The sequence below is a fragment of the Schistocerca cancellata genome, chromosome 3, assembly GCF_023864275.1.
Source record: "Schistocerca cancellata isolate TAMUIC-IGC-003103 chromosome 3, iqSchCanc2.1, whole genome shotgun sequence".
NCBI classification, from domain to species: domain Eukaryota; kingdom Metazoa; phylum Arthropoda; class Insecta; order Orthoptera; family Acrididae; genus Schistocerca; species Schistocerca cancellata.
The window spans coordinates 512,680,867-512,693,597 of NC_064628.1; the positions used below are offsets into that span (position 1 = coordinate 512,680,867).

A 12,731-nucleotide genomic window follows, 5' to 3' on the forward strand; every position below is an offset into this window, starting at 1 on the left:
ATCTAGAAAGTGGCACACTGGTTGAAGTTCACTTTGTGAATCAAATAGCTGCTTTCATAGGTAGCCCTCCCTTTGATGGGGTAAGAGATGTCTGAGACAGGAATGTTGTAGGTGATAGTGGGAGGATGTATGGGGCAGGCCTTGCTTCGAGGTCTACTGCAGGGATACGAGGCGTGAGGCAACGGGTTAGGAGGAGAGATGGAATAAGAACAGGTAAGGGTATTGTATAGGTCTTGTGGGTGGTAGAACACCACTGTGGGAGGGTGGGGAGGATATTTCTCATTTTGGAGCGTGATGAGAGGTAGTCAAAGGCCTGATGGAGAGTGTGATTCAGTTGTTCCAGTCTTGGGTGGTGCTGAGTTATGAGAGGGGTGCTCCTTTGAGGCCTGAGATGGGTATGTAAGAGGTGGTAGGACAAGGCATGGAAAATATATTTCTAGACAAGGGTGGTAAAGTTATTTTGGTCTGTCAGGGCCTCAGTGAAACCCTCAGCATATTTGGAGAGGGGCTGCTCAGCACTATAGATGCAGCGACCACAGATAGCTAGGCTTTATGGAAGTGACTTCTTTGTATGGAATAAGTGGCAGTGGTCAAAGTGAAATTATTGTTGGTAGTTGGTAGGTTTGATGTGAATGGAGGTACTACAATTCCATAATGGCATTGATGTTGATGGGATGTTTGACTCCACATTCCTTTCTTCCTTTAATAGTCAGTCTAGACATAACGGTTTTTTTTCCCCCCCCCCTGTATAATATTAAATACAATGGTAGTATCTGAAATGTATTATATGAAATGTGAAGTACAACTAAGATGATTTTAATTCTATGTCCATAGAACAAATGTGTGTAGAGCTTATAATACATCTTAACAGTCAACTTATGGAAGAAGTTACGATCCAATTCGTTGGACTAAAGGCAAACAAAAAGTTATATTGGAAGAAACATATTAACTCCCTATCAGATAAATTAAACAGTTTCACAATTGCAATGCAAACATCAGAAAAACTATGCTGACGCAAGTGCTGTATCTAAATATAGCATATCGCAGTCTCTACCAGTCTGTCAATAGGTGTGGTATAGTTTTCAGAGAGAGAGAAAGTTTTATGATTATCACATACCAGTTGACATTGTGTGCACAGATTCTATAGCATACAAGGATGAAAAAATATAATCATTTAATAGACTAAAGCTTACATAATATGAAGGCAGATTATCTAAAAATAAGCCTGCTGCAATGAAGAGAAATGCTACTTTTCAGTACAAGAATTCATGGAGGAAGAAATGATAATTTTGGCAAGTTGTAACTTAGTATTAGCATCAGTTTTATATAATAAAACTGTATTATTATTAGGATAGAGTTAGTTTTTGGCCAAAAAGGCCTTCTCCCAAAGGAAAAGAAAAAGACCCCCCCCCCCTCCACACACACACACACACACACACACACACACACACACACACACAGTGCTCACACTCCCATGATCACCATCTCTGGCTGTCAAGGTCAGACTGCAAGCAGCTGCACATGATGGGAGGAGCAATGTTGGTATTGGGAAGATGGGGGAGGGGGATAGCGGGATAGGGGTGGAGGGTGATAAAGTGCTGCTTAAGGGAGCATTGAGGGATGAGGTGGAGAGAGGGTAGGGCAGCTAGATACAGCCAGGAGGAGCAGATAGAGGGGGGGGGGGGGGGGGCAGGGGGAGCAGCAACAGAAAAAAAAGATAAGTAAAAGGACTGGGAATGTGTAGGTGGAACAGAGGGCTGTGCAGTGCTGGAGTGAGAACAGGGAAGAATATAGGTGGTGAAGGACAATGACTAACAAAGGTTGATGCCAGAGGGTTACAGGAACATAGGATATACTGCAGGAATAGTTTCCACCTGTGCAATTCAGAAAAGTTGCTGTTGGTAATATAACATTATGCATATTTAGGCAAGCTAATTGGCTGCCCAGTTCGTATGAGGTAAGATGAATTTGTAGTACAGTGAACACTACCGAATGCAGATCTCAAGGCACGCCACAGCAGTCTATATGAGCAAACCTGTTGTGCCTTTGCCAGTGGTTACTCATATTTTAGGTACTTGGGTTATGCATGGCTCTGTTTAAAAAGTTGCAACCACTGTGCTGTGTGTGACTGGGTTCACATGTAGCCCTGGCTTTGATGGGATAGGTGATGCTTGTGACCGGACAGGAGTACGTGGTGGTGGTGGTGGTGGTGGTGGTGGTGGTGGTGGTGGAAGGACATATAGGACAGGTCTTGCATCTAGGTCTATTACGGGGATGTGAGCCACGAGGCAAGTGGTTGGGAGCAGGGGTTGTGTAGGATGGACAAGGATATTGTGTAGGTTCGGTGCGTGGTGGAATACCACTGTGAGGGGGGTGGGAAGGATAGTGGGTAGGACATTCCTCATTTCAGAGCATGATGAGAGGTAGTTGAAACCCTGGTGGAGAGTGTAATTCAGTTGCTCCAGAGCTGAGCAGTACTGAATCACGAGGGGAATACTCCTCTGTGGCCAGATGATGGGATTTTGGGAGGTGAGTGGTGATGGGAGTTCTGTTTCTGTACAAGGTTGTGAGGGTAATTATGGTCTGTGAAGACCTCAGTGAGGTGCTTGGTATATTTCAAGAGGGACTGCTCATCACTGCAGATGCGAAGACCCTAGGTAGCTATGCTGTATGGAAGGTACTTCTTTGATATGGAATGGGTGGCAGCTGTTAAAGCAGAGATATTGGTGGTGGTTGGTAGGTTTGATCTGAATGGAAGTACTGATGTAACCACCTTTGAGCTGGAGGTCACCATCGAGGGATGTGGCTTGTTGGGTTGAGGAGGACTAGGTGAAGCAAATGGGGGAGATGATGTTGAGGTTCTGGAAGAATATGGACAGTGTGTCCTCAAGCTTGATCCAGATCATGAAGATGCCATCAGTGAATCTGAACCAGGTGAGGCATTTGGGATTCTGGGTGGTTAGAAAGGATTCCTCTAGGTGGTCCATGAATACCTTGGACTAAGATGATGCCATACGGGTGCCTGCTGCAATACCTTGGATTTGTTTGTAGGTGATCTTATCAAAGGATAAATAATTGTGATGAGGATATAGTTGGTCATGGTGACCAGGAAGGAGGTTGTAGGTTTGAAATCCATTGGGCATTGGGGAAGGTAGTATTCAATAGCACCAAAGGCCATGGGCACTAGGGATGTTAGTGTAAAGGGAGTTGGCATCAATAGTGACAAGCAGGCTACCACGTAATAAAGGAACAGGAACTGTGAAGAGTCAGAGGAGGAAATGATCAGTATCTTTTATATAGGAGGGCAGGTTGCAGGTAATAGGCTGAAGGTGTAGGTCTGTGAAACTAGAGATTCTCTCAGTGGGATCATAGTAACTGACCATAATTGGGTGTCCTGACTGGTTGGATTTATGAACTTCAGGAAGCATATAGAAGGATAGAGTGTGGGGAGTGGTAGGGGTGAGGAGAGAGATAGACTCTGGGGAGAGATTCTGGGATGGGTCTAAGGATTTGGGGAGAGACTGGAGATCCTGCTGGATTTCTGGAATGAGCTCAATGTGGCTGAGTTTGTAGGACGAGTCTGACAGCTAGTGGAGTCCTTATGCTGGGTAATCTTTTTGGTTCAACACAATCGTGGTAGAGCCTCTGTCAGCTGGTAGGATTACAAGATTGTGGTCAGTTTTTAGATGGTGAATTACAGTTCTTTCTGCAGATATTAGGTTAACTTCCATTTTGAGAGATTTTTGGGAGTGATGATGAGGCAAGGTTCAAGGTTAAAAAAACAGAGGGTGATTTTGGGGCAGTGGGGGTGGATGATGGTTGGATGCAGGAGTGAATTGAGTCAGGCAGGTTTCTTTGGTGGAGTGTGAGTGTCAGGGTTGGTGGTGAAAAAGGGTTACACTGCAGGGACTGGATGAAGAAGAGAAGGTCTTTAACAAGTCGTGCATGATTGAATTTAGAAGTGGAGCAAAAGGTGAGGCCTTTGGAATGGACTGATACTTCTGTGGAGCTAAGGCTTTTGGAGGAAAGGCTCATAACTGTGTTTCAGGTCTATTTAGATTCTAGATTCTGTATGCCATGAGGAATGTCATACCCACTACTCTTGCCACCTCCTCACATTGGTATTCCAGCACCAAGTGAACCTACACAATATCCTTGCCCAACCCTACACAACCCCTGCTTCCAAACCCTTGCCTCATGGCTCACATCCCTGTAATCGACCTAGATGCAAGACGTGTCCCATACATCCTCCCACCATCACCTACTCCTGTCCAGTCACCTACCCCATCAAAGGCAGGGCTACCTGTGAAGCCAGTCATGTCTTCTATAAGCTAAGGTGCAGTCACTGTGCTACATTCTATGTGGGCATGACAACCAACAAGCTGTCCGTTCACATGAATGGCCACCAACAAACTGTGACCAAGAAACATTTGGACTACCCAGTTACTGAGCGCGTCGCCCAACATAATGTTCTTCATTTTAATGAGTGCTTAACAGGCTGTGACATCAGCATCCTTCTTGCCAAAAGCAGCTTTCCTGAATTATACAGGTGGGAAGTCTCCCTGTGATATGTTCTACAGTTTTTATGACCCTCTGGGCCACAACTTTCATTAGTTATTGTTCTTCACCCACCTATTCCCTTCCATGTTCTCACTCCCCCACTACACAGCCTTCTGTTCCACTAATACATCCACAGAATTTTTAATTCTCACCTTTTCCACCGCCCCCATCCCCTCCCCCCAGCTGCCGTCCATATAACTTCCTGACTGCACTAGCTGGTCCACCCTCTCTCCACCTCATCCCTGTATGCTCCCAAAAGCAGCACTTTACCATCCTCCAACTCTGCCCAGCTATCCCACCCCCATCCTGCCCCCATCCAGGTTGCTTCTGCCATCCTGTGCAGATGCTCACAGTCTGGCCTCGGCAGCCAGAAACTGTGGTAATATATGTGTGAGATGCATTTGGGTGTGTCTAATTTGGAAGGAGGTCTTTTTGGCCAAAATGTAGCTTGTTTGATAGTCTTTTTGTTGCACCTGTCTGCAATTCGTACTTCGATCAAGTGATTCACATCATATACATTATGAGATCAATAAATCCAAAATTAAGAAGTAGTCTCCCTTTTAATGACTCAAGATTAAATAGCATATTACTTGCCAATGTACTAAAAGCATACATCATAAACTTGTTTAGTTGGGAATTATATGATTACAGCACAGATATACTAGAAGGAAGAGACTGGTAGTGATAAGTATCAAACCTAAGTTACTATTATTCTTTTTTATGTGCATACCTAACTTTTTCTTAAAGCTGAGTGGAGGGTTGTCTTCCCTATAATCATTTTTTGATATCATAAAATACTTTCCATCATCAATTTAAACAGCATAATTACTAAGCACTGTTAATCATAATAAAGTATTCTACTTCTACTCATACTAATTTAAAGATAAATTTGACTCAAAAACTAAGAAGCAGAAAAGTAGTTGTTTATTTTGCAAAGTTTCCTATAGCGTTTGAAAGATTTTTTGATCCTTCAAGTTGTCTCTGGAACATAGGGCATAATACAGTATTTGCCCATACTCTATGTTCATATTCATATTCCTCTCTCCTGTCAGATCATTACTGTATATTTTATTCAATGGATCATTTCCATTTTACTTAACAAATGAGTTAACACTATGCCAACTACAGCTGTCCATTGAGAGTGAATGCAGTTGTCTTTTAGAAAGAAAGATTATTCAATAGTTCAAAATTTATGAGCCATACATGTTGCTACTAGTTTGAAATAATTCATTAACATCAAATTATTACCTGCTTTAAATGAAAATGCATGGTCCACAGGTGGAGTCCCACATTCCCCATGCTGATATAGTTTCAGGTCACACCATTCAACTGGATGAACATCACCTTCCGGTGTATATACGTAGCCAGTTTCCAACCTGCAAGCAATATTCTGTTAACACTTGGCTTCTCTATCAAGTAGTTATGGCACAGGTTCCAATATAGAGGTTCCAATATAGAAGTGACTAAACAATGTTATTACACTTTTAGAACCAATTATTTAGTTCAAATCAAAGAACAAATAAAGTATTCTTTTTCATTCTTTTATGCAATTTATACCAATCTAGTCTTTCTTTGCACAGTGCATAGTGAAATACACTCCTGGAAATGGAAAAAAAGAACACATTGACACCGGTGTGTCAGACCCACCATACTTGCTCCGGACACTGCGAGAGGGCTGTACAAGCAATGATCACACGCACGGCACAGCGGACACACCAGGAACCGCGGTGTTGGCCGTCGAATGGCGCTAGCTGCGCAGCATTTGTGCACCGCCGCCGTCAGTGTCAGCCAGTTTGCCGTGGCATACGGAGCTCCATCGCAGTCTTTAACACTGGTAGCATGCCGCAACAGCGTGGACGTGAACCGTATGTGCAGTTGACGGACTTTGAGCGAGGGTGTATAGTGGGCATGCGGGAGGCCGGGTGGACGTACCACCGAATTGCTCAACACGTGGGGCGTGAGGTCTCCACAGTACATCGATGTTGTCGCCAGTGGTCGGCGGAAGGTGCACGTGCCCGTCGACCTGGGACCGGACCGCAGCAACGCACGGATGCACGCCAAGACCGTAGGATCCTATGCAGTGCCGTAGGGGACTGCACCGCCACTTCCCAGCAAATTAGGGACACTGTTGCTCCTGGGGTATCGGCGAGGACCATTCGCAACCGTCTCCATGAAGCTGGGCTACGGTCCCGCACACCGTTAGGCCGTCTCCCGCTCACGCCCCAACACCGTCCAGCCCGCCTCCAGTGGTGTCGCGACAGGCGTGAATGGACGGACGAATGGAGACGTGTCGTCTTCAGCAATGAGAGTTGCTTCTGCCTTGGTGCCAATGATGGTCGTATGCGTATTTGGCGCCGTGCAGGTGAGCGCCACAATCAGGACTGCATACGACCGAGGCACACAGGGCCAACACCCGGCATCATGGTGTGGGGAGCGATCTCCTACACTGGCCGTACACCACTGGTGATCGTCAAGGGGACACTGAATAGTGCACGGTACATCCAAACCGTCATCGAACCCATCGTTCTACCATTCCTAGACCGGCAAGGGAACTTGCTGTTCCAACAGGACAATGCACGTCCGCATGTATCCCGTGCCACCCAACGTGCTCTAGAAGGTGTAAGTCAACTACCCTGGCCAGCAAGATCTCCGGATCTGTCCCCCATTGAGCATGTTTGGGACTGGATGAAGCGTCGTCTCACGCGGTCTGCATGTCCAGCACGAACGCTGGTCCAACTGAGGCGCCAGGTGGAAATGGCATGGCAAGCCGTTCCACAGGACTACATCCAGAATCTCTACGATCGTCTCCATGGGAGAATAGCAGCCTACATTGCTGCAAAAGGTGGATATACACTGTACTAGTGCCAACATTGTGCATGCTCTGTTGCCTGTGTCTATGTGCCTGTGGTTCTGTCAGTGTGATCATGTGATGTATCTGACCCCAGGAATGTGTCAATAAAGTTTCCCCTTCCTGGGACAATGAATTCACGGTGTTCTTATTTCAATTTCCAGGAGTGTATTTATTTTAAGGCAACTAACTGTAAATGATATATTGCAAAGAGCAAGATCTATACAATACTGATAGAATGAAAAATTGACAGGATGATGGAATTATTAGTCAATATTGCTATTTTGTGTTAGGTGTGTTTTATTTTGTAAAATTTCACACTCTGTGAGTATTGCCTTGTGCCATGAAAGCTGAAATTATTGTAAGGGTTTGGCTAGGTAATTTGATACTACCAGTCTCATAATGTAAATGTCCATTACTTACCCCTGCCTAAAATATTAAATGAGTAATTTAGCTCTGATAGCTTTCCAAAATACCTACAGCATTCAAGAATGATGTGGGTACTAAAGAAAGGATAAGCAGACAACATGAAAATGTAAAGACTGGCTTCTCTTTTATCTCATTTTTGAAGCATCATAGAATTGGTTATTATCTTACAAGAAACTTTCTCGGTGATACATGGTTTGATTTCCAAAGCAGAAGCAGCACAAATTCATCCATAGTAGAGTCTACAAAAGTTATATATGATAAGTGTTCTGTGTCACAGCATATTATTGTGTCTATCCAGGATATTTGCCACAGTTCCCCACAATATGTGGGGCTAGAATCATGAGGAACAAGAGTAATTAATGAATGTTTTTGGTTATACTATAACTAAAAGGGGGTGGGTCCAAATATAACAAGATTTCAAGTAAAACACAATTTTTGATGAAGCCTCTGTCAGTTGATGACCGCTGCCTATGGATTATGGCTCTGAGGAATGCTTTATGTGCAGCCACAGGACATTGTGTTATGACTCAAACTGTGTGAAATAGGCTGCATGATGTGCAACTTCACCCCCAACTTCCATGGTGAGGCCCATCTCTGCAACCACGACCCCATGCAGCGTGGTACAGATGGGCCCAACAACATGCCAAATGGACCACTCAGAATTGGCATCACATTCTCTTCACCGATGGGTATTGCATATGCCTTCAACCAGACAATCATCAGAGACATGTTTGGAGGCAACTTGGTCAGGCTGAACTTCTTAGACACACTGTCCAGTGAGTGCATCAAGGTGGAGGTTCTCTGCTGTTTTGGGGTGGCATTTTTTGGGACTGATGTATGCTGCTAGTGGTCATGGAAGGCGCCATAACTACTGTACGATAAGTGAATGCCATCCTGCAACCATATCAGCAGCATATTGGTGAGGCATTCACCTTCATGGATATCAATTCACATCCCATCATGCTCATCTTGTGAATGATTTCCTTCAGGGTAACAACATCGCTGGACTAAAGTGGCCAGCATGTTCTCCAGACATCATCCCTATTGAACATGCCTGGGATAGACTGAAAAGGGCTGTTTATGGACAACTTGACCCACGAACCATTTTGAGGGATCTATGCCGAATCGCTGTCGAGCAGCGGGACAATCTGGACCAACAGTGCCTTGATGAACATGAGGATAGTATGCCATGACGAATACAGACATGCATCAATGCAAAAGGACGTGCTACTGGGTATTTGAGGTACCAGTGTGTACAGTAATCTGGACCACCACCTCTGAATGTCTCACTGCATGGCAGTACAACATGCAATGTGTGGTTTTCATGAGCAATAAAAAGGGTGGAAATGATGTTTATGTTGATCTCTATTCCAATTTTCTGTACTGGCTCCAGAACTCTCAGAACTGAGGTGATGCAAAACTTTTTTTGATGTGTGTAAAATAAAAGAAGATATAAATCAGCCACTGCAGAAAGCAAAATTTTTTTAAAATGTATGAAAAAGGTGTAATGTTATCCCAGAATATATAAGGGAAATCATAATTCCAGGAAGTGTTTGAATTGTCTGCCTCCATTACTGCAACACATCTGACACTTGTGTGCTGCTTATTGACTGACTGGTGATGCTTGGCATGTACAAACATATGCATGTGGTTTATGCTTTCAACACCACATATGAATTATGCATTTCATAGATGCAGGTTTTGCCAAGACTGGGAGAGGTTGTCCACTATACATAGGTTTCTGGTTTCTGTAGAAATTTTGTGTTCTATTTGACTGATACCAGTCAATTGTGGTTAGTGCGTGAGAATAGTGCATTGTATTTAGTATTGGTTTTCTCTAAGCTTCAGACCACAAAATCTATCAACAACATAAAAATGTTGCTGAATTTGATGAGCACCACAGTTCAGGAGATTATGTTAATAAAAAATGAAAAGTTGGTTGAATGGCCCACAAACTAAAAACTTAAAAATTTGATGCCTCATAAACTGAGACAGATTGTGAAACTTGAAATTTCAAGTAAAATCTTTGGCAGACAGGTTAATGACAATGATAACAAATTTTTTTTGTGATTTCAGGTAGAGCTGGTTGTCTATGAAATTTGAGTATGTTTTAAAGTTTCAGAACAATAAAAATTAGAAGTGATGTTCTTCTAATACTTTTTTTATCCAAGACTTTGTCATGAAATAATTACTTTACATAAGAAGTGTAACAAAGTTTAACTAAAATTCATAAACACTAAGAATTTCCACACAATCTCAGAAAACGTAACAGAAATATTTTATTTCCAAACTTCAAATAAGTAGCTCAAATGCGTAAATCAATCATTTGTTACCAAGCCATGAAGTATTACTGCCAGTCATATTCTTTGCAGAAGGTGAATTGTACTTAACCATATCTTGCTAGATATGAATTATTATTTTTTACAAAGAGAATACCAAAATCTTTCAATGTAATTTGATTTGGAATGCAAAGACACTCAGACAACATATGGATACTATACCTCATTTGGGTTTGTGCAACCATTCAGCCAATGTGCATTTGTTCACATGTCACATGTACCTGTACAGTTTAATGTAATTGAATATATGAAAAACAAACAAACAAACTACTCCCCAAGTGACAGCAGAACACACATATAAAGGTATTGACATTTGCTAGCTTCTGTAGTCAGTAGCTCCTCCTCCTGGCAGAAGAGTTGAAGGACAAGGAAGAGGGATGAATAAGAAGGGCTGGTGAAGTTTAGGAAATGAGAAGAGTTGGGAAAGGTCTCCCAGAACACTGGATCAGGGGAGACTTGCTGGACAGGACAGCATCTGACAAAACTTGAAAACCTATGAGTTTAAAGGTGGAAGACAGGGTAATAAACAAGACACAGATTACTGACAAAACATAGTGCAAGAGTTAATATGAATGGAAAGCTAACTGCATTGTACGTGGCAGAGGTGGACTGGGTAGGGGACGGTGGAGGGAGTGGGGAATAGACGGGTCAGGAAATAAAAGATATAGAAAATGAAAAGGGAGTGAAGAAAGGAATAGTTCCTGATAAGAAATGCTGAGACTGAAGAAATTAATGTAAATTAAGGTCAGGTGGGTGGCCAGAACCAAGAATATGTTGTATTGCCAGTTCCCAGCTGTGGAGTTCTAAGAAGCTGGTGTCTGAGGGAAAAATACAGATGGCATGTGTGGTGAAAGACACACCAAGGTCGTACTGTTATGTTGTATAACATGCTCTGAAACAGGTTCAGGACATTGTGTGCTGCTAAGATACACCCTCTGCCTATGTCCATTCACTGTAATTAATAACTTGATGTTAGTCTTGTCAATGTAAAAGGCCGAATAGTGTTTACATAACGGTTGGTACATGACAGGCATTATTTCACAGGTGGCTTTCCCTTTGAAAGTATATGTTTTGCTAGTTATGTGTCGTTTCACAGGTAGCTCTCCCTTTTCTAGTATATGTTTTGCCAGTTACAAGGCTGGTATGGGTTGTGGGAGGAGAATGCAGAGGGAAAGTCTTACAGCAGGAATGGTCACAAGAATAGGAGCCACAGGGTAGGGAAATCAGTGCAGAAGCAGCATAGGGTCTGACAAGGATACTGCCAACATTGGGAGTGTGAAGGAAACCTATTCTAGGTGTGGTTGGCAAAATGTCGGACAAAATGGACCTCATTTCAGGGCATGATTTTAGGGAGTCATAGCCTTGTCGATGTAGCTGATTAATACACACAAGACCAGGATAATACTGAGTGATAAGAGGTGTACTCTCCAATTGTCTCTTTGATGGGATCAGCAGTAACAGGATTGGATGGGATGGCCTGGGAAAGCTGCCTTTGCCCTAGGCTGATCAATCTAACTGTTACAGGACCGAGAGATCAACACCAGCACCCAGCGGCAGCCGTGGAGTAACAGCACCACACAACGTGAAAGGTATCGACATGCCTGGTACCCACCACTGACAAAGCCTACCCTTGCATGACCTGTCGCAGGCAGCAAGACATCCACTACTGCTCTTAGCACCCGACCTAACTATCGCAGAGGTTTTCTTCCCTTGTCTCTTGCCTTGGTACTTTTTTCTTTCCTCTGCCCTTCAAAACGTTAACCATCATTTGACTTTTGACCCAATCTATCTCCAGATGAGCACATATTAATGGTTAACTTTAACCAGACGTATGCAAACATCACAGTACCCACATCCTGTGACACCTCACTTTAGTGATAACTAACCCTCTAACCCTTATGCAGAGATGGCAGTAGACTTTTTGAATTGGCCATAAAAAAGAGGGGGGGGGGGGGGGGGGAGCCAAGATTGTGGGTAGGATGTTCCACGTTTATGCACACAATGAAAGTTGTTGTATCATATACCAGCTCTCCTACAACTTCAGCAGAGAGATGACAAACATCTGTCTGTCCACCCAAATAAATCACTAATGTGTAAAAGAGCAGGTTGAACCCCATTGCTGGAACATGTTTCTGAGTGTAACATGGTTGTATTCGGTGGCTGCATTGCAACCTGTGGCATCTGTATCCTCTCTCCAATAACAGTTTTATGAACAATGTATGTGGAAATTGTCCTTAAAACACACCCTCATCTCATTCTCCTCCTCCCACAGCCACCTCCATCCCTGTCGCTCATTCCCTGTGCCAATGCACCAATGCCAGTACCCTATCACATTTTATGTGACTATTGACCATTCAGTGCCCCAATTATATGTTTAGTTACTAAAAGCATAGGTTTGGATTAAGAAGGGAAAATAATACTGTCAAATTAAACTTGGAAGAAATCTAATTCTTTTATGGTTGCACCAGACATTTATGATTACATTATATGACTTGTATATCTTACCTTTAACAATGAACAGATAACATAGCAAAAAGCACACCTAATTTTTCACA

At 43.2% G+C, this 12,731-nt stretch overlaps 1 protein-coding gene across 1 annotated transcript in view; it reads right to left on the reverse strand.

Moving 5' to 3' along the window:
• The window catches only part of LOC126176762 (uncharacterized), a 212,106-nt gene that overhangs the window by 54,377 nt on the left and 144,998 nt on the right, over positions 1-12,731 (reverse strand). Inside the window, exon 8 of the mRNA XM_049923930.1 lies at positions 5,809-5,936. Coding sequence (XP_049779887.1) covers positions 5,809-5,936 — 128 coding nt within the window. The remainder of the gene's footprint in view (positions 1-5,808; positions 5,937-12,731) is intronic.